At 39.6% G+C, this 25038-nt stretch overlaps 1 protein-coding gene across 1 annotated transcript in view; it reads right to left on the reverse strand.

The window, feature by feature from the left end:
- hsd17b12b (hydroxysteroid (17-beta) dehydrogenase 12b) overlaps positions 1-8664 on the reverse strand; it is a 34209-nt gene extending 25545 nt beyond the window's left edge. The window contains exon 1 of the mRNA XM_030096513.1: positions 8361-8664. Within this exon, the coding sequence (XP_029952373.1) occupies positions 8361-8538 (178 nt within the window). The 5' untranslated portion in view covers positions 8539-8664. The remainder of the gene's footprint in view (positions 1-8360) is intronic.
- Between the last annotated feature and the right edge of the window lie 16374 nt (positions 8665-25038).

A 25038-nucleotide genomic window follows, 5' to 3' on the forward strand; every position in this document is an offset into this window, starting at 1 on the left:
AACATATTTACATGCTTTCATCCAAAGAAATCACTTCAGTAAAGATCTCGCCTGGTGTCGTAACACTCACCAGCTCCTAAAGGCAGGGACTGCACTTCTTAAGACAGCTGAGAAAACTTGGCATGACATCCCAAATCCTCGGAAAATTCTCCAGATGTGCAGTGGAGAGTGTCATCGCAACTTCAATCACATCACAGCGTGGCATGGAAGCTGCACAGTTCAGGGCAGGAGGGCTCCCAGACTGCACAGCACATTTTAGGAGCAGCCTTTCCCATTTCCCCTCCCTACGGGACATTTACACCACCAGGGCCAAGAGGAGGGCCCACCACATCATTGAGGACAATGCACACCCACAACACAACCTGTTCACGGTCTTCCCCTCAGGTCGGCACTACAGGAGTGTAAAATCAAGGACTAAAAGCTTCACAAACAACTTTCGGCCACAGGCAATCAGGCTCCTCCAGAGGACAATAAATACTGCCCCCTCTCACTCCATCACTCCTGCTGGGTTTCACATCTTATGTGCGATGTAAGCTGCTGCTGCTGCTGCTGCCCTGTTTGCTGGTCTGACTCATGTTTCGCACAAATTGTGAACTTTTACAGTTTTGCATTGTGTTAAGAAGAAAAGAACAAAAAAGTTTGGATTGCATTTTGCAAAATGTAAACGCAGGAAGTAGTGATGCCAGGATCAGGAATCGGCCCGACACCCCTGAGACCACTTCATGGCCGCTTGTCGTTAACCGACAAACTCTCAGCAGACGAGACACCCGGTGATGGAGGAGCAGTGTCAGCCAAGTGGACATTTTTTGGGGGTGAGAAAAACAACAAAGCTGCAAATTGTGCAACAGGCTCCTGCCAATTGGCAATCAGATCATTTATTTGCAATTAAAAGGAGGAATAATTGTTTCTCTTGGCAATGCTAGCAGAGTTTGTGTCAGATGCACAGTTAACTCCACACTTCTAACCACACAAGATTGCTCTGCAGCACTCATAGCAGTGTCAAACTCACATGAGTTAAGGGGAAACATGTAGGCCAAATTAAACTCCACAATGCCAGATTGGTAAAACGATGCATAATAACCATTAAGTGGTGGCCAATGTGTTTCTCTTTTGCTTGAGTGAAAAGGGATACAAGTCCATCACGAAAATGTCTCCTACAAAAGAAAACGTTTTTTGAATGAGACTTTATTTTTACTCTTCGTCTGAAAAAAAAAAAAAAAAAAAATACACGAAGCAGCTTCCGTTTGCAGGTTGTATTTTCTTTCCTTCCGAACTACCTCGAGCCAAAGCTGAAGATGTTAAAAAATGATTTCTGCCAGTGTTAATGATTTCTCTAAAGGCTTCCAAAACCTTCAACTATACATGTTTCCACAAAGTCACTCATGAAGCAAGGTTTTGATGTTAAGGCTAATTCTCAAGAAGAAAAAAAATTAAGAAGCAAACTACTGAGTGCTTCCTGTAACTGAGAAAACCTTGTCACAGCAGCCTGCCACATAACATCTACAGCAAATGTGTTTCACTAAATGTGATGCTACCTCGAGGGCATTTCAAAGCTCTGATTTTACGCATCACTTTATAAATGTGAATTACTCATAACAAATGGCACATGCTGATGTTAAATATTAACTTCATAAAGTATAATGAATGAGAAAAGTAAGAAATCATCCAAAAGGTCATGATTTATAGCCCAAAAATGGGTCTAAATGTCTAAAATACATATTTTCTACTGTGCTTCTTTAATAAGCTATAAAATATCAAGTCCAACCGTTCAACCATATAAATGCATTTTCTCCTATTTTATGTGGAAAAGTGATTAAACACGGCCACATATGAGGGTTAAGCATGTTTAAATGCATTTTACATTTTTATGACCTTCGACATTGTGAAATTATTATTTTTTTAAATTACAATTCTTTAATGGTAAGTCTGGTTGATTTTAAGAGTTAACATGCAGATTTATATTTAAATTACATGTACAATATAACCAAGCAGCAGCATTCTAAATAACTGAGCTTTTGTCTAAAATATCAAGTAGCTATTTCATGAGGATGTTACTGCCACAATGGCTCTCTGTAAACCTCTCACAGTCTCTCTTTCTCTCTCTCTCTAATGTGCCAGAGAAATGTAGGCACCATTGAACCAGAATTCCGAGGATCCTGCGTCTCATGTGAAGCTCATTTATGAATGGCTCTGGCCCCGTTATATAATCAGGCCATCCACTCCAGTCCACTTCAGAGCCACAAAGTTTGTGAATGGAAGTAGCAGCAGCAGCAGCAGCCGGGGCTGACGGGCTCGTTTGCCTCATTGCATATTCTGAATCACTTTGCATGTGTGATCCCAAAAATAAAAAAAACCCTCTGATGCATTTCCATTTTTAGCTGTACACAAAAAGATCAAAGGCAACTTCTGCTCGCATCCTCAAAACATTTGGCTTGCTCTTGCAGGCTGATGTAACTCAATGCACAGGTTTAGACCGATCGCTCCCTCTCCCTCCAATCAGATAAAAATCCTCTTATTTTAGCTGAAATAAAAAAAAAACATTGCATATTTGGAAGAAGAAAAAAAATTATATGTCACATTCCTAAATTTGCATGCACCTGATCATTCTGATATGTTGGGAACCATCCAGTTTTTAAATTAATGTGCAAGGCTGTTTAACTGTCATGCAGCTATCCACCACCAGTGGGAGCTACAGAGCTTGCAGGCAGCAGTGCTGTCCTCCAGTAAACTGGATCCCAGTTTCACATCATTTACCCATGGACATTATCAACCTGCGCAGCCTGAAAATACATCATGACAACAACCTCATAAGATCTGCTTTAACTTATTTATGGCGAATGCAAAGACTAGAGGATGTTACGCAGGAAACATTAACACAAAGTAGGTTTGTCAATGGTAACAATTTTTTCTACACGTGTAACCGGGACTTCTAATCAACGTGTAGCTAGTTCCATGTGATGTCATATATTTGTGATCTTTTTCTATTGCAGTTGCGCTGTATGGCCACTAGTGGGCTCGGTCTCAATTGAAATACAGTCCCTCAAAATCCCATTAAATCAAAGACATTCCAGTAGTTATCAGACAAAAAGGGCCATCATTTCAGCTAATAAGTTGATGGTATGTTTACTCAGTGGTTTTTTTTCCACATTTCTTCGATTATATGTAAAATCCCTCATGCTAGCTTGTGAACCGCCAACATTTAGTTAGCTGATGTTAATATCTGAAGCTTTCAAGAAACACCATCACCCCAAAAACATCATATAGGTGAAAAAGCCGAGGAGGAGGACGACGAAAATGACGTGAACACGGTTATTGATTTTTCTGAACGGTTATGATTTATTATCAGTGTATCTGTTTACAAGTGTAGACACTGACACCCCTAACACAAATCCCCACATACTTCGAGCAGTATTCAAAATCTCACACAGTTGTTTAAAACTGTGATTAAAGGCTTTGAAAGGGTCTTCAATATACAACATTTTAAAAATTGTTCAATGATTATTAATATGATGTTACATTGGGCTAAATTTTGAATTTGTATTTTTATCGCTCTCTCATTTTTTTTTTAAATATCTGACCAGTCTCAGACCCCGTTTACACGATATTTCTAGTAAAAAATACATCGTACATTTACAAGGAAATGTCAGAAACACTGAATGTGATGTAGCTTTCATGTTTAGCCACTACTGGGTGCTGTTTGTTACTTCGTTTATGAAAGAACATGTGCACAGCCAATAACGCGCTATAAGCATTAACAATGAGAGATACACAGACTACGGTCATTCGTTTGGACAACCAAATTGGATTGCTATTAAATATAAACTCTAAAACTACAAAGTTCCAGGGGAATATGGAGTTAAAGTCATGACACTCTGGAGGCCGCCACTGTTGTTATTGTCCATCCACTTGTGCAACAACAGAAGAACTATTGCCTTCAGCTGTGGCGTGTATGAACTAAGGATCGACCGATATGGCTTTTTTAGGGCCGATGCCGATGCCAATTATTGGTACTTATGGAAACCGATAACCGATATGTTGAACCGATATTCATTTGCAGCAAAAATGAACATTTTGGCATCAAAATGTAGCTGTGGGTGGGACATTGTTCCACAGCCCAGAGGAGTGACTTAGTAGTGAAGTGACTAGTGAAGAGAGATGTGATGTGCTCAGTGGAAAACACTTCTTCTACATTCATTATACTCAGGCCTTTTGTTTTCGTTCAGTTTATAATTGTGTGATTACTTTATTATTGTTGTTATTATTATTATTATTACTGATACATGTAATTATATTTATCACACACACACACACACACACAATAATGCAGTCATCTCATCCATAACTTCCCCAAAACTCCAATATTCAACTATCTGTCGCTGCTGATAACACAACTCTTTCCTTCATTTTCTTGTATTTTGTCCCCTGTATGTCCTGTACTGTAGGAATAAAAAATAATAATAAAATAAACAATGGAGAATCCTGGTTGAACTGAAGTTGTAGGCTACTGCAACGCTAAAAAATATGTTAAAATCAATGTTATCACTAATCGATGCGCGCCCCCGTGGGGGGAGTCATTTTTCGGCAGGCAGTCTGTTCTCGGCACGGTAACCAGTCAACCCCCGGTCGCCCTGACCGACTCGGCCCCACGCGTCTTCTGTCACGCACTCACGCCACACATTGAAAACTGGAAAAAAAAAAAATCAGCGGTCGGTCTGTGACAGGCTTGTGTTTGATTCCTCCCGGTTCCACAGCAGCGCACCAGACACATTTACCGGTAAATTTTTTTTTCAGTTTTCAATGTGTGGCGTGAGTGCGTGACGGAAGATGCGTGGGGCCGACTTCACTGTAATCCGCTGCCGGTTGACCGCTGCCGGCCGACCGCTCCTGGCGTCCCAGCGAGCGGGCTGTCCGCCGGCGTCGGGCCGCTCCTCGCGGCTGTGCAGCCGCGTGCCGTGCTCTCCGGTTGGGAGACTTGAGGACAAACTGTGTGATTCTGGTGACTGACGGGTTAGAGGCGGAGAACCTGCCTCAAGCTTCATATTTGCCGTTCTTTGGAACTGGCTAGCTTAGCTACTAGCAAGCAGAAGTTGTTTGCTCATGTGATCACATCACAATGCATTATGGGAGCCGTAGTCAAGACAACTGACTGACAACCGAGTGGTCTTTATTACCGTATTTTCTGAAAAAAAAGGCGCACCGAAATATAAGGCAGACAGTTGGGCTTTGAGACAATTAGAGGCTTTTAGGTGCACCTTATAGTGCGGGAAATACGGTAAAAAAAATTTTTTATCGGATATTGGTGGAAAAAAAGGCCGATGCTGATTATTAGAAAAATGCCCAATATCGGCCGATATTATCGGCCAGGCCAATAATTGGTCGATCCTTAGTATGAACAGTAGTAGTGTTTCAGAAAAGTTGCATTTTCACCTGTTTCTGCGGCGACCAAAGTCGGAGCAATGGAGATGTTTTCAAAAAGTTGAATTTCCAGCGACTCCCAGCAGTGTTGTCGTCTAACCAGAATCATTAAACATTTTCCGTTTTCACTTGAAAATGCTGTCAGGCAAACGGAGCTTCAGAGTGCTTCGATCATGGGGGCCACAACATTTGGGGCTACGACCAAACCCATCAAAGGGTCAGATCCAGCTCAAAGGGTGACTCTGGACTGAGTAAAATTTAAGACTAGACGGAAGAGCAGATAGCAGGAACGTCTGAAGTAAAGTGAAAGTTAGCTACCTTAGTTAGCAAAATACCATTAACCACCTTAATGAGTCCAAGTTTATAAAAAAAAAAAACCAAAATGACAATTTCCAGAACAAAAACCAAGACAAAATTTGAGAGCAATATTTAAAGGTTATTATGCTCTTTTTTTACTGCTTCACGCCATCAAGAGAACACCAGGATACACATGGTCCCTGATCTAAAATGATCCGGACTCCCCTGACTTCAAATTATTATTCTAAAACCCTGGAATGGTCTGACGACTCCACTGTGAACTTTGATCAGCAGGCTTGCCAACGCTGAAGCAATCCCAGCAGCATGTTCAAATTTCAAGGTTCTCTCCGTGAGCAGGCTGGACAGATGGACCATGTTCAGTGTGAGTTGATAATCCCTCCAGGCATAATCCAATCACAAGATTTACTACAGTTTGCAGTCAGAGAAAAAGGGATGATCATTCTTCGTCCATTCTTTACTTCCTGGGAAAAAAAGTATCACAGACTAATAGTGCTTGGCCAAAGACGCAACAGGAAGTATGTGCTGGGACAAAATGAAGAGAAAAAAGAAACAGTCGACAATCCCAGAAAAGCAGCTGTGCAGCAGAACAACTCTCTAATCATTACCGGTTTCATGAAAACAAACCAGAGAACACTGAAATAACCTCCATAATGTTCCTCCCATATTATGATGGGACCTCTTTCACAGCTCAGAAAGGATTTCTTTTTTCTAGTTCCAGTAAAAAAAAAAATATATTAGGAAGTTTGAATTTACTTGACTTAAACTGTAACATGATCATGTATTACACACAAATTACATAGAAAAATAAATATTTAAAGTCTTCATATCTTCCTGAATCTTTAAGAATTAAAGTCATGGTTATGTGAATAGCTCAGTGTTGTATCAGTACAACTAGTAAAACTGATCAACAACACAGTTAATCAATCACTATATTTTAAAAGGAATAAGCTCATAAAGTTGTTAGTCATTTTTTCCCCTCTCACTGGTTAACCTGGAAACAGTCCAAAACCTCGTATGATGCAGTCCACCGGGCAGGTCGCCTTCGTTGCTCAACATCTTGTTATCTGCAGCTGATAATCAGACCCAATGAGGTAACACTTGTTGCTACATACAGAGCCATTTCTCCATGCGGGAGGGCTGCTGCAGCTGCATCAACCAGCAGTGAGATCAACTCTGCTCAGATGTGCAACAGACTTCTAAATCCCACCAGAAGAGGTCAGTGAACAGTGCTGTGGGGAAAAATAAGCTAGGATACAGCCTGGATCAGCTTGGTACAGTTTTTATGAGAGGATAACAGTGGAATTTTTATTCTTTTTGTATGATTCAGTTGATTATTTCCCTGGTTTGTTAGTTAATGATTTAATCATTGAAAAGAGAAAGGTTGCACAAAAATACACAGAGAACATCTAAAAATCCAAACATAATCTGTCTAAACACTGTCCAACAAGTGCTTTTCTGATCGAAAAAGTCCAGAAATATTTTACACACTCCCTCACATAATGCAGCCAAGCTACAAATTTTCAAATCTGAGAAGCTGGAAACCAACAAACATTTGGCATTAAAACTAATCACTTAATCAACAAATACAAGGAACTCTACTGAAGAGCTTTGTTTAGAGGCAGACACAGATTGAATCAAGAAAAGCATATTGGAAGAAGTTCATAATTGTTGATAATGAAGACACTTGTGGCGCAATTCTGGAAGGACACAAATTAATGCTTTTGGGGGTTAGATTCATATCAAGACAAAGAGAAATGTGTCTTTAATTTACCATCGTTATATTAAGTTTACTGGTAGACTGTACAAAACTCAGAATGACTCCCATATCAACCACTATTTTGAGTGATGAAGGGAGTTACCTAAAAATAAATCTGATCTATTTTTCTTCATCATTATCAAAGTTTAAATGGCATACTAATAACAAAACAAAACAAAAAATAGACTTAAATAGCACAACTCAGAGGATTGGTGCTATAAATGCAAATATCTGACTTGACCAACAACTGTCTCTTCAAAGTATGGCGAAGACTTTATTTTACCCAATCCTGCCTTGAATTCTTATACTTTATCTTATAAATAGGATAGCTTCTTGAACTTAAAGACAAAATAGCAACTTCTGTAACTTTTTAAGTCAACAAAACATATTAAATATTAATACTTTTCCTTCATTATATTGCAGTTTTACAATGTCTAATAGTCCAAAATTTAAGTATTATACTTTCTGTATTTTGACCGTCTGGAAGATATATTATTTACTTATTTCTTCGCATCTTTTTTTAGTCTTAGAGTGCATATAAGTTCAATTAATGCAAACAAAACTTAGAAAGAGTACAACAATAATTTGAGATTGAATTTAATCTGCATAAGACCTCACCTCACTGATATGAGATGATCAGTGGGACTTGAAGCAGTGTTCACTGAGGTGGCAGCAAACCTTTTAAAGTGACTGGTTCTAGGATGAGTACTCGTTATGCACTGACGATTATAACTGGGAGGATTAGTGTGACTAACCTCTATACTCCCTCATATCAAAATGTCTCGTATCGTCATTGCATTTCTAGGGAACAACAAGAGTTTAATAAATACAAGAAGCATTTAAATAGCATGTCTCTTGTTAAGTGTCTTACCTGCCCACTTGCCCAGCTTGGAGGGAGCCACGAGTCTCCCGTTGCCCAGCACCCACACCCTGAACCCGGTCAGCAGCCGGCACACCGAGCACACTGACAACCAGGCCGCTGTGGCGGCTCCGAGCCAGAAGAGAGGCGCCTCCACGGCCCGGAACACGGAGTCCGCACTGCACGACATGCCTGCACCGTCAGGTTACACGGACCGGAGAATCTTTAGTGTCTTTAGATTGAGAAGAAGCTCAAAGTGCAGAAAACATGCGTCAAGGAGGACTCCAGGCGACACTGAGCTCTTCCGCATCAGTGTTTGGCTCTTTGTTATTGGCTGAATTTCTTCTTCTTCTGACAATTGAAGCACACATTTTAACCAGTCAGGACGCTACTGCCATCTACTGGTCATCCACACTACGACATCTGTTCAGTATTTTATGACGATTTTAAAGGAAAGTGTCCTTTTTAGAACACCACATACGACAATAATGTTCCTTCAGTATTTCTACTTCATGTAAGTATTCTTATTATTATTTTATTGTATAAATAGGTAAAACATAATCATTTGGAAAAAATGTAATAGCACTTTTCTCTCTTTTATGCAATGTGGAGCTGCTGTAATGACAGAATTTTCCCATACATAATGAATAAAATCTGATCTTATCTTGAAAATAAATGGCAAAACTGGTAAATAAAGAAATTGACATGTAGATATAACACTGTTAAAGACTAAATTGTAGACAAAAAATGGTTTGAAAACTCGGATTTTTTTCTCCTGTTGACCCATTGTTATTATTATTATTATTATTATTATTATTATTATTATTATTATTATTATTATTATTATTTCAGAATCACAATATCAACAGCTCAATTAAATCTTAACTCTGTTCTGTCTACTGTTGGTTGTCCTGTTTTGACCGTCTTTCTCATTTATAGAATAAATGGGCAATACACAATAATATGCAAGCAATTTGGGTGTAAAACTTTAAAGTACAAAGTGCTAAAGTCCATAACATTGTTTAATTATTTGTCTTCATTTTCCTCATGGTGTATTTTTTTTCTTTTGTTGTGTGTGTGTGTGTGTGTGTGTGTGTGTGTGTGTGTGTGTGTGTGTGTGTGTGTGTGTGTGTGTGTGTGTGTGTGTGTGTGTGTGTTATTTAGCTGTAATACTAAACCAGCAGGCTTTTTGTAACCATAGACATCATATAGGAACACAGACATCATATATGTGTTTGTATAGATCGATGTTTTTAACCTCAAAGAATCACGTAGTGGACTGTACTGGACATGAAAAAAAATGTATGACTCTCATTAGCTTGTGAAGTACTGAACTAAATGTTTCTTTCAGCTTTACAAAACAAGCCTGTGACAAGCATTCAGGGCTATAAATATTTCATAGGTTTTGAAATTTACAGAGCAAAGCTGAAATTACGACAATGGAAATTTAATATTAAAGTACAAACTGTCTCCTTTCATGAATTTAGATTTGTTTATGGCTGTGTTCAATGTTGACTTAATCCTTCAAAGGGAAAATTCAACCCTGGAGTTTAGAAATTATTTTAGAAACGTCTTCACGTAGCATTTTATGTATTATAAAGCCAATTGAAAAGCAATAAAATGCACAAATTAACACTGATTTCATCAAATGAAGCTCAGGAAGGGTGTTCCATTTATTATTTGAAAAAAAAAGAAGCATAGATTTGACAAACTAGCTGGTGATAAACTATTGCCACTGCTGAGGCCATCATTTCTATTCAGCTCGGCTCAACACAAATACATCTGACAATAAAAATCAGTCTGTCACATGACTGATTAGCTGCTATTTAAGCTCGGTTAAGTTTTATATTTCCTCTTATCATAACATGGATGTTATGATGTGTTTGGGTACTTTGCCTTTAAAAAGACTTTTTTTTTTCTTTTATGAAGTAAACATAGTTCATATTAAATATTCTAAACAGTGAAAATAAGGGGGAAAAATCAGTCAGACACCAGACACGTCCATCAGGTCAAGTGTATGCTCTAATATTTTCAAATAATTCAAGATATTATTTGACAGTGTCACTCAGTTGTGTAGACTATGATACACAGCAAATGTATTGCACAAGCCAATTCTACCAAAATCAACCAAGAAGCGTATAATTTTTATGTTCTAAACTGTAACAAAAATGGATTAAATTTTCTCCAAACAAAACTAGAAATGTTTATTTTCACATATTTCAATAAGTGTCCACTAAAGGGGTAAACCAAAGAACTGTGGAACCTCTTGATTTCTGATACTGGGACTCTTGTACAGGTATTTCATGAAAAATTCTGTGTGGAATTTGAAACACAGGAGTATCCATCCATCTTCTGCACTGCAGGGTTGCGGGTTGCTGGAGAGAATCCCAGATAATTCTGGGCGAGGGCAGGATACACCCTGGGCAGGTCACCAGTCCATCACAGGGCAAACGCACAGACAGAAACACACACACACACTCCCACATTCACACCTCGTGGCAATTTAGGGTCAATGAACCTACACAAGCTCAGGGAGAACATGCAAACTCCACACAGAAACTCTCTCCAAGTGCTGAACAGCGACATCGTTTCACAATATCACAAAGCTGCTTTGCTGGAGTGAAGCAATGAACATTAAACTAGTTAATACACACGTCACATTTAACAATCATCATATACATGGAGTGTTAGTTTTGAATTATGGCAGGTTGTTTTTTTCTTCTGAAATGAGGTTTTAAACCATGAAACTTTCTCCACACTCTGCACAGTCACAAGCCTGGAATATGCCATTCAAGTCTTTCATTATTTGAAGCTTGAAGTTAGTTAAATGTAAATAAATCCATACACACACACACACACACACACACACACACACACACACACACACACACACAATCCCGAGTACACACACATTCAGCCAAGTGGAGCAGACAGCAGTGGTCCATAATGTGAGTGTGAGTGTTACATAAGAGCATTGCATCTAAAAATAGAAATGCAGCAATTGTAAACAGGAATCTAAACTGTTGGCTCTGAGCTTTCAAAGGAACCTGAATGAAATTTATATTAAAACACCATCTCGGTTGTAAACGGACCGGCAGCTGATTATGACCACGAGAGGCTGCAGGCAGGCGCTGTGGGACTCATGTGAAAGTGTGTGTGTGTGTGTGTGTGTGTGTGTGTGTGTGTGTGTGTGTGTGTGTGTGTGTGTGTGTGTGTGTGTGTGTAAATGAGATGGATAAAAAAACAGTGGGAATCTAAACTGTTAAACTGATGAATGATTGTAAAACACATGCACTTTGAGAGAAATGACACGATACTAGCGAAGCTGGCAGGTAAAATAGACACTCAAAGTGTTTTTACTTCTTCAAAACACACAAGAAGCAAACATGTTGATTGGAGACTCGATGTACTTGTTTGTTGCTAAAGAGATTTGATCATTTGAATATTTGTGAATGATTAAATGCACAAAAATGACCACATTTCACGTTTAAAGAGCATTTTGCCTCAAGATGACGTCCTTTTGTTTCAGCTTTTCACGGTTCAGAAATGTTTCCTGATTTCAAAACTACTGAAATTTTAAACTTTTTCTAATACCTTCAATTTCTCATATTTAAATGTTTATCAGTAAAAGAATTATTAGTGAGGGCAGTGTTTTCCTACAGAGTCTACATTTATTCAAGTGTGTTGAGGATTTTATGTTGAGCAATGAGGATTGTATGGAACAATCACACACCTTTTATTCATGTGTCTTCTTTATAATTGTTAGATGTTGCTTATGCGCACACACACTCTCTCTCTCTCTCTCTCTCTCTCTCTCTCTCTCTCTCTCACACACACACACACACATTCCTTTCTTTGACTGTTTTTTCAAGTGCATTCATAAAGAAAAACAGCTACTTCCAAATCTTTATAACAGAGGAAGTGCAATATTGTGGCGTCATCTCATACAACCGACGGAACATCAAGAACGACTCAAGGAAAGGAAATTTTTATTCCAAACTTTTATTACGAATTAGATGGTTAAAGCATTAGTCAACAGAAGACTCACAATCTTTAAAATGGAAACATACACACACTCAGATTAAAAATAGGATTTCTTATCACAGTCGGAGGAATCGATTAATCTACAGCTTTTAGAATCAGTTTATTTGTTTTATTTGATTCACACATATTTCACACATCTACACGGAGAATAAAAAATAAACAATGAAAAGACTGAAGGACTTAAAATGCACAATAAGCATGAAATAATTTAACAAATAAACATGACGTGGTGACACACACACACACACACACACACACACACACACACACACACACACACACACACACAGAGAGAGGAAAACACGTATCTGCTGATATAAGAGGGAAACAATTATTCTGGTGCAAAATGGAGGTGCAGCTAAATGATGACAGAAGTTTCAGGTTTTAACAAATTTTCTTTTGGAGTTTTAACAGTAAATGCAAAATTTATTCCAGATAAAGAAAGTTAGCTGTTTTCAAGAGATTCACAGACTTGTCTGCAGATTTGCGTTCAATCCGTTGTCAGTGTTCGAATGATCTGTGCAACACACAAGGCTGCTCATGCTTCCGACTATCACCACAGCAGAGGTGGAGCATGTGGCTGACTGAAATATGTTTCGACTCTCACTCTAAATGGTGAATGAAATAACTGCAGCTTCATTTTAAGGTGCAGGCTGCCACTAAATCCTAAATCCTCACATATAGATACATGAATAGGGATTACCAGCACAATAAGAACAAACTCAAAACATACAGGATGCGTTCCGTGATCAGTTAACAAAAATGACTGAAAAGTCTTCAATGAAGTACTGACACTACTGACAGCAAAAGAGGAAAAGATATAAAGACACAGCATATGCTATTTCAAAATATAATAATGAGTAAAGAGACCTTTGTAACGAATGCAGTGATGGACTGTGTAGCCTTGTAAAAACTAAATGCAAAGTTGAACCTCATGAATCATTTTTGTCTAAATTAATTGAGAACTGTGTTCGTTAAAGGCTTTTAAAACCCGATGATGCCTCTCTGCTTCACACCGGTGTCGTCACCATGCTCCTGACCTCGGCCTGTGTGCATTCCCTCATATCGCTGTTATCTCTAATCAGGTAAAAGGACGATCAGACACTACAGAAGCTGAAAGGGGGATTCCAAGAATTCAAGCCACCCCCAAACTCTCACACAACCATAATCAATACACATTAAAGAATCAGGGTTCAGTCATATAACCCATTCATCGATAATCACAAGAAGAACAAAAAACGTGTTTCCCATTTAACGTTTCCATTTTAACAATAATCTGCAGATGTGTGAAGAGCCGATGTTAAGGTGGCGATGTGAGAGGTTCAAAGGTACGAAGTCAGTGGCCATCTAAAGTAATTATATGTGTGGAAATGTTTGGTAGTCAACATGATTTAGTGCTATGACACTTTCTCCTGATGATTTGGCTTCACATTGGGCTTAAAGAAAAGGTACACTCATTGTTGCATTGCAGATACATTACTATGTCAGCTTACGTGAGATCAATCTTTAAAAAAATGACATTTAAAAGAAATGCAAAGGACAGCCAATTCGTTTTAAATGTACTTTTGTGGTGATCAGAAGTGATAAATGAAAAGAAGCATAAGAAAAACACATTAAAATGGATAAAACATCTTAGTGACGCATAAGATGAAACAGAAGTGCATCGTGACAGTGTGTATTTAGGGGAGAGGCTTCATCCGTGCTTTAAATGAACACTTAAAGCAACCGTTGTTCCAGAATATATTTAAAATCTATAGTTTACTTCCCTTTTTCCAGGTTTTTAATAGGATTCCACCTGCTGACCTTGCTCTGGCTTGGTCACTGCTGCTGTCTGCACAAACCTGTGAGTTCAAAAGGCAGAAACAAAAGGGGGGGGGGGGGTGAAAAAAAGAGCATGAAAAGCAGAAAAAAATCTATTTCAACAGTGAAAACAGTTTATAGTTTTAAAAAAAATCTATGTGAAGACAGCTCACACTGGACGAGGCTGCACTGAAGTGAGTGTTCCAAACAGAAAACATGAGAAATACACAGAGCGACACAGAAAACACGAACACCTAAATAATACACAAGCAAATGATAGTCTTACATTGTTCAGCTTGTACATAATCATATAAAACAATCTGAATAAAAGAGATGGCAAAAATTAAATGAATCCCATGTTGATTTAATCAAAAATGATTATTTTTAAAGCATATTTGAAAGTGGTAAAATTAAAAACTTGCCCGTTTGAGCAGTCACTTCTTGCATACAGGTAACCGTTGCCCTTGAGCAAGACCCCGAAGCCCCAGCTTTACCTCAAGCAGCTCCGTGCTGCTTGAGGTAAAGCTTGACGTCATATTAAGGTGAACTGTGAACATGATGGACTAAATGTAGAAATGATATCACTTAAGTATTCAGTGTTTCAGTCATGTTCAGTCACCCCACACAGAACGACATCATACTTCTAAATATACAGTAATAATAATAAATACATTGGAGGAGAAGCAATAGAAGGGTAACGTACAGAGTGATGTAATGTCAGTCTCGTGCACTATGAATGGTTAGTGGCAATATTTGTGCGGACGATGATGATAAAAATCTGTCAGATATGTTTATTTATGCACGTCACAAACGTAACACCAAACAATCTTGCAAAGAAGTGCAACTGCTGTGTGTGAGGGTGGATGTGCCAGACGACACTCTCTCCCATTATTCAGTCTGTGTTAAATTAGTGATGCGTTTCAGTTCAAAAAGCTGAATGAATGAGATTTTAAAGTAGTTGAATGTGGGATCTGTGTGTTAAAAGTCAGTCACACTTGTGTCCACTGTGAGACCAAACAGGACACACACACACACACACACACACACACACACACAAATGCAGTCTTAACGAGCAGCATGAGTGACTTGTCAGTCCCCACAGCGTGCACGACGCTTGCATCCTCCACGAATGCTTTTTGGGGTAAGGGCTTCCCAGATTCGTATATGCACAGCAAGCCCAGACCGCAAAAAGATTCGTGACGGACAACCAGCAGCTCCTAGGTCCACGTTCACTCTCCACGACTCCTCTGGATCCTCATCCTCCAAGTGTTTTCATATTCACATGATAACATTTAAAAAAAAAAAAATAAACAAAATAAAACAAAATGTGGGTAAACCTTGACCATCGGGGTGCTGTAGCATGCACCGTTGACAGCTGAGATGCACTGGATGAGGCTTATCGCTTTGCAGCAACACGCAGGCTTGTTATTAAAAAGAGCGGCGGTGAGGAGAGGCGGCATCTCATTGCTGCTCGAGACTTTAACACGCAGCTTCCACCTCATTGGACAGGAAGGACCGTCGTCCACCAATGGCGACGCCGAGGAAAAGAGCACCTAAGCAGGAGGCCAAAGCACCTGACAGTTTAATGACTCTCCTCGACGTTCACTATTGACACTAGGGGGACTTTTTATTCTCGAGAAATACCCAGCAGTGATTGCAAACAAAGGCGGGACAACAGCGCGCCCTGGCGCGCGCGCTTTCTCGGTAAATGTTGAACCATTTTACGCATCGAAAAGAAAAAAAAAAGAAAAGAAAAAAAAACGGTGGTTCAAATCAAGCCCAGCCGCCGGATTAAATAATAATGAAGTTTTTTTTTGTATTTGCAAAGGGTTAATTAGTCTCAGAGCCTCCAGCTGCTGAAGCAGAGGGCCCCACCCTCGCTGCGCTCTCATTGGGCCGTTCAGCCTCTCGTCTCGTGGACGCGTCTCCCAGCCGGTCACGATTCCCCCCATCTGTCTCGAGCGCACCGGAGCCAGACGCCACTGACGCAGCACGCGCCTTACTCACTTTTAGCAGTCACGACTCGAGACTCGTCGTGCACAAAAGGGAGGAAGAAAAAAATTCTGCAAACACCAATCAAATTATAGATGTTACAGCAGCGCTGTGTCTGCGGGCGGCGAGCTTCTGGAGCTGCTCGCCCTTCAGCCATCCGAGCGAAAAAAAGGAAAAAAAAAATAATAATCGAAATCATCAGGCGATCGGTCAGATTTTCTGTGCAATTTACCTTTAAAAGCATTTTTCTGTGAAAAAATAGTACACCGAGCTCACGATGTGCACGATGATGTCGCGTAGCCAGTATAAAAAGACTTCAGCACCCCAACAGGGGGACAGCTCCTCCTTCATTTTACAATCACAGCAAAAATAATGCAAAAGAAGAAAAAAAAATCTCCAGCTGGGAATATATCTCGACACTGTTATCAAGAACACACATCCACCCTTTTTTCTAACCACATCCAAAAGGTTGATTCCTGGGAATAGAGCTGCAGGTTGGATTTAAAAAAAAAAAAAAAAAACAGTCATGACATCGTGTTTTTTCCCGTTTTTCTACAACACCAAACTGTCAAATATGTAGCAGTCTGCTGGTGATGTGAATTAAAATCTACAGCAAAGCATTCTGAGGAGGGAAAAGAAAGGGAAACAGGTGCAGATGGAGAAAAGGTGTACACCACTCACCATTTGAAGCAGCGAAGTCTCCCATCAAAACACGCAAAAGTGGCACCAAAAACCGCTCCTTTTCTCCATAAAATATTGCTCCGGCTTTCCGCTTCTTCACTGTACTCTTGAATGGTGTGCCTTTTATAGGAGTGATGCCCCCTATCTATTTCTGGATCACGATCCAACCCCGTTTCTATTTTTAGCCCCCCGCGCGTGATGAAAAAAAAAAAAAAAAAAAAAAAAAGCGCGCAGAGGTTCCTTGGAGGAATTTCGAGCGTGCGGCGTTTTGGAGAACCGGCGCGAGTTCCCGCTTTCTCTCATGCACGTGCACGCGAGCATCTTCCCAACAATAATAATGATGGTGAAAATAATACAAATAATGATAGAAATGGTGATGACAATGCAGAGAAGAAAAAAAACAACAACAACCGCATGCTAAGGAAAGTGTGCACAATTTGCCTTTTATTAATTCATGATTTGCTGCTGAAATCACCCTCCAACACATGCACGCGCAAAGACCCCCACCCCCTTCATCCTACCTCATCCATAATGCTCACACAACAAACCCTATAACTCCTTGTCCCTTTTGCCACATGATGTTATTTTTACGCGCCCGTTTTATATTTAACGCCCAAAGTAAAGAAAAAAAAAGAAAAAAAACGGGAAAGGGAAAGTGAAACAGACTTCCTTCTCTCGCGCGCTGCGTCAGTCACTCGGCATTGACGTCAGGTGGAGAATCTCCCACTTTGAAGGTGGAAGGAAGCAGGAGCCTCCATTGCATGCAATGTGGACTCAATGAAATTCAATTTGAAGGAAAACAGGAAGAAGCAAAAGTAAGGCGTTTTCTTTTCTAAACGGGGAAAGCCGTTCCTCGTTTCTGTGTCATTGTGGGGAAAGGAACATCTTGTATGCAGAGTTCTCCATTCAGCTGGAGCTCCGTGTATTTAAAAGGCCTGGAAAAGGTGGCTTTAAAAACGAGTCCAGAACCACGAGTGGCCCCTGGGTGTGATGATGCAGAGCTCTACACACACACTCTCTCTCTCTCACACACACACACACTCAGAGAGAGGTGTAAAGGCTGCCGTGGTCTCAGTCCTGCAGACTCCCCCTGCACAGGGCAGAATGCTGAAACGCGTAGTAACGGAGCGGCGCTTGGCCGACCGATGATGCTATTTTTAACTCCCATACTCAACATGCCTGGCGCTGCGGGTTTCTCTGCTCAAGGTAGCTTACTACTGTACGGGAGACGAAAAATATAAACACAGGACGGCTCCTAAGCTCGCGGGGATGCAGGAAAAAGACACCGGAGAGAGATACTCCTCCTCCAATTTCTCATCTTTATCAATGCATCTCTTTAAGAATGACTATCGTTCATTCAAGCTGCGACCTATAGGATCTTCATGGCATTGCAACATGCGGAGAGGCAGTGCAACCTGTGTAAGGAAAATAAAGCGACTCATGTCTTCTTTCAGGTTTTCAGGATAAACTCTACGGGAAAAAAAGGATTTGTTAAATATCTGCAGGGGTGTTTAATACATTTTTAGTTCAGGGGCCACATATAGCCCCGTTTCATCTTGAGTGGTGAGATAGAGGCGTACTTTTTCTTTATCAACTTTCTCTTTATTTTAGCGCAGCATGTTGTATTTTCATTTTACTATGATTAGGGAGAAAGCATTGAAAGTGATCAACCACCGGTATTCAACAAGCAGGGCGGTCACAGTGGGGAAAAAAATGCAGGGGTCAAGGGGCACCTTGTTCCAGAATTTAGATTTAGATTGTTTTTTATTATTATTATCCTTATTATTTTGGAGAATCAATTGTGGAAAAACAACATGGAAGGAGGGACGTTTTTTTTTTTTTTCCAATAAAACAGAAGTGAATGAAATATTGTGTCAGAGATACAGTGCAACAATTGAAGAAGTACAAACTTAATTGTCGTGTGAGTGTGTGAATGAATGGGCAGTTGTGTAAAATACTTTGGGGTCTACGTAGCGCCATATAACTGAAATCCATTTCCCACTTGCTCATTTACATATGTTTACTGGGAACCTTTTTGAACATGTGATCGCTGTGGTATGCATAGGTAAAGGAGGGCACACAGCTCTCAACAAGCAGACAGACTTGCAGAAAACCCCTGACATGTTCATCTTTTGCTTCCATTGCATAAATGATGAAGTACAATACACTGACCAGACTCCGTGTTTAGATCTGTGTCGGTCTCCTAATGCTCTGTGCAGTAATGACAGTAAAGCATGGGGGCTTTGCAAAAGTGTCATCATAGAAATATTTCACATCTAACTATCACAAGAACAGTTCCCCAAAACTTTTTTGCAATATGAAGCCCAAAACACTCACAACAAGTAAGGAAATGTGTGTCTATTGCTCCTTTATTTTACCACTGCTATCCCATAATAAATATTACACCATTTCAAAGCCTGTTTATTTCCCTTTGAAAATACCACCACATTGTAAGAGTGTGAAATTTGTGGCATGAGCATGTGGGCTGTGACATGAAGTCGATACCAGAAGCTATAAACATGAACTGATAGCAAGAGCAAACAGAAGCAGAGGAGGGAAGAGTGCGACCCGCATACTCAGCTGCTCATCCTACAAATGTATGTTCCTCATGTAGAACCAGTGAAAAAGAAAACAGGAGTTCAACTTTAGCTAAACAGCCACATGCAGACCGTCGTGACACAGGTTAGTTTTACCATACTGCTGCAAGAGTAATCTTTACAATGTTTGTCTGGATGATGGTGCTGAATGAAGAGGTGAAGTTTGCTGAAATGTAGGATTGGTTGAATACTTTTGGGGAAGACAGATTGGAACAATCAAGAAGTGTGCGTCTTGAAGGAAGGTGGACGGCACTTAAAGGTAAGGAGAAACTAAACAACTGATGAAGGTTAGATTGTAGCTATCTGGGTTAAAAAAGGAGAACTCACAGTGGAAAGATGAAGGGAATCCAGACTGTCGATACACAACAAACACATGGATTGAATGATTTACATAAATAATATATCAGATCTTTAAGCATTTTTGATCTGTTGATGAAAAAAAAAGTTGGGAAAAAAAGCAACAAATGGAGCAAAACAATTTATCAACCAGTTCAACGGTCAAGGGGGCGAGTGTCTGAGGAACTGTCCATGGTGCTGAAGCCAAAGCAAACAGGAGGCAGCAAATCAAAAAATACTTTTTTAAAATTTTATTTTTGTTTTTTTGTTTCTAAATACTAAAAACTGTTGTGGATTTTTCTCTGAGGTATTCCAGTTTCCTCCCACAGTCCAAAAACGTGTGTGAAGTTCCAGCTTTATCCGGAAATCAAATATATTTAGTAACTGTTTCCTCACATTTCTTTCTAAGTCTCAATCATAAAACAGATCAAATAATTGGGCTAATCACTGACTTTAGACCAGTTTTTGAGGTTTTATGCCAACTTTTTACATTTATGCTTTAAAATTCTCGAAATCTTACAAACACTGTTGTGTGTCTGCTTCTTTGCTTTGATGAAGAATATCTGACTTGGTTTAGAAAATGGGGAAAAACTAAATGGTTATGCTGCATCTGATCACATAGCCAATGCAAAAGTATTGAGTTGTGTACTATAAATTGCAAATAGAAATTATCTTTTAGATCTCCAAAGTTAAAAAACTACTTAAAAAGCTACTTCAAGCACATTGCCAGTAATCAGACTCCAGTATTGAAGTTGGATGGATGGACTTTATCCACAAAGCAAATTATTTTCTTCTCCTAATTCTCAAATTTCACATGCAATATATCACTCAGGTCGGATTTTGGAGCGACAAACGTCACAGTTCGACGTGACTGACGTCTTCAAATCCAAAGGTTGGTGGTTTAATCCTCCATCTGCTCTCCTCCATGTGTTGAAGTGTCGTTGAGAAAGAAATTGAACCATAAGAGCAACTTACACAACAGCTCTTACTTATTGCACCTTTGTTGCATTTCTATAAATATCAGCTTTTCTCTCATCTGACCAGAGTGTCACCTGCTTTCACCTTTTGTTATCTTGTGCAATCTTTGTTTTTTTTTTCTGTTCATGCACGTGTGTTTTGTCCACACTTTTCCACACACTTGTCAGTTTCTCGTGACAAAAAACACTCGTTTTGATCAGGTGTTACAGAAAAAAAGAACATAAAAGAACATACATTTTGACTTGCAAAGTCAAGACTTTCATATGATACCAAATCCATAGCAGCTGGAGGATTGTGTTGTATACTTCAACTGGATAAACTGCGGCTGCAGCACGAAAATGAAATGATGGGTTGAACCAACATGCTGGACTTTGAGATCACCTCAAACATCCCCACCTGACCTCAGTCCCTTCGTGCCGTGTCTAAAAACTGACACCCTCGCCTCCAGCATGCGTACTGCATATAACCTTCATGAAAAGGTAAAACAAGAACTCGTGTGCTTTTCAAAATGTTCATATTGCATATTTAACTCACTTTTTGTGACATCCGTAAGTAAAGAATTGCATTGATTTTGTTCTTTTGCTCTCTTATTCATGGAAAACTCAGGACACTATCTGAATGTAAATAAATCGTGCAATCACCTGCAAATCTCAGAAAGCAAACAGAAGAAAATAAATATGTCAGATGATCAAACTGAGGTGTTTTATTTCATGGCAAATGCACTCATGCACCTCTAAAAGTCACTGTTAATTGCCAGTATGTGTTAAAGTGAGTGTGTGATTGTTGATCTCACTGTAAATTGTTGTTTACAATTATTCACACACACACACACACACACACACACACACACACACACACACACACACACACACACACACATGCACACGCGCGCCAGCTGCAGAGGATGCAACATGGCCTGATCTCTATCAGGACCAATCCAGGGTTCATTGTCTTGCTAAAGGACATTTTGACGTGTGGACAGGGTGAGAATGAATCGCAACCTCGAGATCAGGAGACGACTTATCGACTAAGTGAGTCACAGCCGTCGCCGCTGTCTCTCCCGTGATGGACCGGCGACTTGTTGAGAGTTTATGTAGTATTTTCCGTAGTGAGCTGGGATCTGTTCAAGGATCTATGTCACAAAGTTTTAGAAAACATGTTTACATGAAGTCAATGGCAGCAACACATCCCAAAAAAACACCGGCAACAAAAGGATGGAAAAATAATCTGCACAAATGAAATACAACTGGAAAAACATTTGACAACTAATGAGGTGAATTCACAACAGCTCAGTAACATGGCTGGTCAAAAAAGAGATGCACAACCTCACAGATGCAAAGATGGACAAAAATATATAAAAACGCAAATAAGAATGTAACATCTGCAGTTCTTCACAGGTTGATGAAGTCATTAAAAAAATAATCTTTCGTGACTCTTGACTGAATACCACTGAACAGGCTCAGGAACACTTCCACATCACACTGTCTATGAACAGTCTATCATTCAGTCCAGACATGTGAGCTCAATCTGTATCAATACAAGACGAGTGAACACAAACCACGAAACGCTTGTCATTCTAAATGGTCTGCATCAGTACAGAAAACTGTTTTCACACTGGTCAAAATGAGCATTTATGAGTTTATGATTCATGATTTCAGAATCCAGAATGATCTTTTCTTATGAATTGGTAAAATGCCTCACTTGCATCTGTTTTATATTTACATGATTTTTTTATTTTTTTATTTTTTTTTTTTTTGGGGGGGGGGGTAATTCTGGAATTTGCCACTTTATACTGTGCATGCAATGTGTATTTCACTTCATTCATCCATCCATCCATTCATTCATGTGCGACGCCCAGCCAGCGGCCTCATGTGATCACACAACAGATTATGTAATTGTTACAGAGAAATGTTGGAATGAAGCAGCGTTCTTCCCCCCGTGTGCGGAAATCTTGATCCGCTCTTCATCTCTGTGCCTTTAAAAATAGTCGTCTCCTTTGATGTCCGTGTAGGAAATTCACTATTATTATGTAATATCTTGCAGCAACATCCATTCAGTGTTACTATATTGAGCCTTTGGTGAGCCAAATATATCTTACATACTGTGGGGCTGCGGTAACACATTTCAACAGGGGAGATGGGAATCAAAAAAAGTTTAGAAGCTCAAAACATTTGGACACTTTTTCTGGAGTTTCTCTGCACGGCAGCTAGTTTTTAGATGGAAGTCACGTGAATAAATAGTTTTCAAATGGAATAAATTTCTGACTGCAGTGCTGCAATGATGCACATCTTACATTTAAGTGGTTTTACAAAAGAAAAAGTATTTAAAAGAAGAAGTTATCGCTGCATTAATGCCATATTGCATTAACACTGCATGATTTAGCTCAGCCATTTAGTCTGTATATCTTTGTAATTACTTCTACACTAATTGTTCTATGAGGACACAAATAAATTGAACTGACTTGATCAATAAAATAAAAATATTTTTAAGAAGCAAGTGTGACTAAATATTTATTTTCTCTGTGTTTGACACGAAGACATTCCTCTGCTTATTTCCCATGAATGCACTGAATAAAGTGCATCGCCTGAATGTCTAAAAGTTGCTTGTAAATACACGCCTAGCTGAAAAATCAGCTGCCTCAGCTGCAGCGGGCTCGACAAAGGACTCCCAGTGAGTATACTACCATTCTGAAAACGTTCAATGGGAACAGAGCATCACACACACACACACACACACACACCCATTCAATGCAGAGTCTCTGTGGTGTGCCAACTCACATGCCTATTACATAACAGGGCTCCGACTCCCAGGCCTAACGCCCCTGACAAATCCATGCACGCTTTGCTGCACATGAGCTATTTATACACTGCACCCAAGACAGGGCCGGTCAAAAATACCACTCCAGTCAATTATTCATTGAGAAACATTCCAAAACAGAGCAAAAATAATGAGTGGGGCTGCACAGGAATAGACTGAGGAGTGGGTTAACTATGAATTACTTCCATTAGCAGTGCAGCAGCTCGTTTGCACGCAGCAAATCAGCGGAAAACAAGGTGCAACTGAAAAATAAATAAAAAAATGTCCTCTCATGTTGTAGTGCTTATATTTATAGAATGATGTGCATACACTTCAGCTCCTCTGCAACCATCTTGTTCCTTTACAGGATGCTAAAAATAGCCGGCGGCACAGCACTTGAGCCATTTTTAGATCTTGTAATTTTTAAAAGAAGGGGGCAGAAGGGACAAAAGGGAGCAAGGAAGGAAAAAAAAAAAAAGTGCTGCTTCACACTGTGGAAGCACCTTTAGCTGTCCGCTTCGTCTGAAGATGTTTCCTGTTGCACCGGCAGCACGATCCTCTAAACGCCTGCAAAGTGACATTTGTTGCTCTCATTTGGCGGTTCCCAGTTCATCTCGTCTCACAGGGCGATGTAAGTCTTTGTGTTCTATATCACGCTTAATAAGTTTATATTTCAATTCCTGCTACAACTGCAAATGTATATATACGTGTGACGTTTATTCAGGGGAATAATAATCAACACTTTGTGGGTACTGGTATATGTCAGGAATAAAAGGTAAGGCGTTAAAAATGATTTGCACACATGGAGAAATAAATCCTGGTACGGTGGCAAAGCTGGTGAAGGTGGTGAAAATATTTTGTAGTCAAGTAGTTTCTGAAATTCATCTAAAATCTAATCAAGAATGAAATAACATTGAGTTTACCTTGAATGCTACACCGGATGTTTTTGGCATCTTGGATGCTTTTTGTTGTTGTGTGTTTAACATACACATTAACGCTCTCACACACAGGACTGGTATGGTTATCTGATGCCTGGCAGTGTGAATACAGGAGCTTAATCAGTGACAACAGATGCTAAATAAACTTTTACATGTTTCTTTTTGAGATTAACCTTTTTATTGATCCTCGTGAAAACGATTTACCGAACTCATCCGACTCATATCTAACCTTCACTACATGTACGGAGAGTCTCTCAGTGTGGCGCTCAGGTGTCAGACATGTGGTGGATGTACCCAATCAGACGTGCCTCTCCAGTTGCGAGGATGAGATGTTTTTGGGCGTCTATAACGATCAAAGTGACCAATTCTGGTCACAGAGGTTAAAAATCAAGGACAGGTCAGTTTGAAGGATGGAAGGAGGAGAAAGTACACACAGCTCTGCCTTCAAATGTAGGGAGGAAACGAAAGATGCTCAAGTACAGACAGATAAAAATCTACATTAGCATAGTTAAAGTGCTAAAAATTACT

Source organism: Salarias fasciatus, chromosome 1, assembly GCF_902148845.1.
Source record: "Salarias fasciatus chromosome 1, fSalaFa1.1, whole genome shotgun sequence".
Classification (NCBI taxonomy): domain Eukaryota; kingdom Metazoa; phylum Chordata; class Actinopteri; order Blenniiformes; family Blenniidae; genus Salarias; species Salarias fasciatus.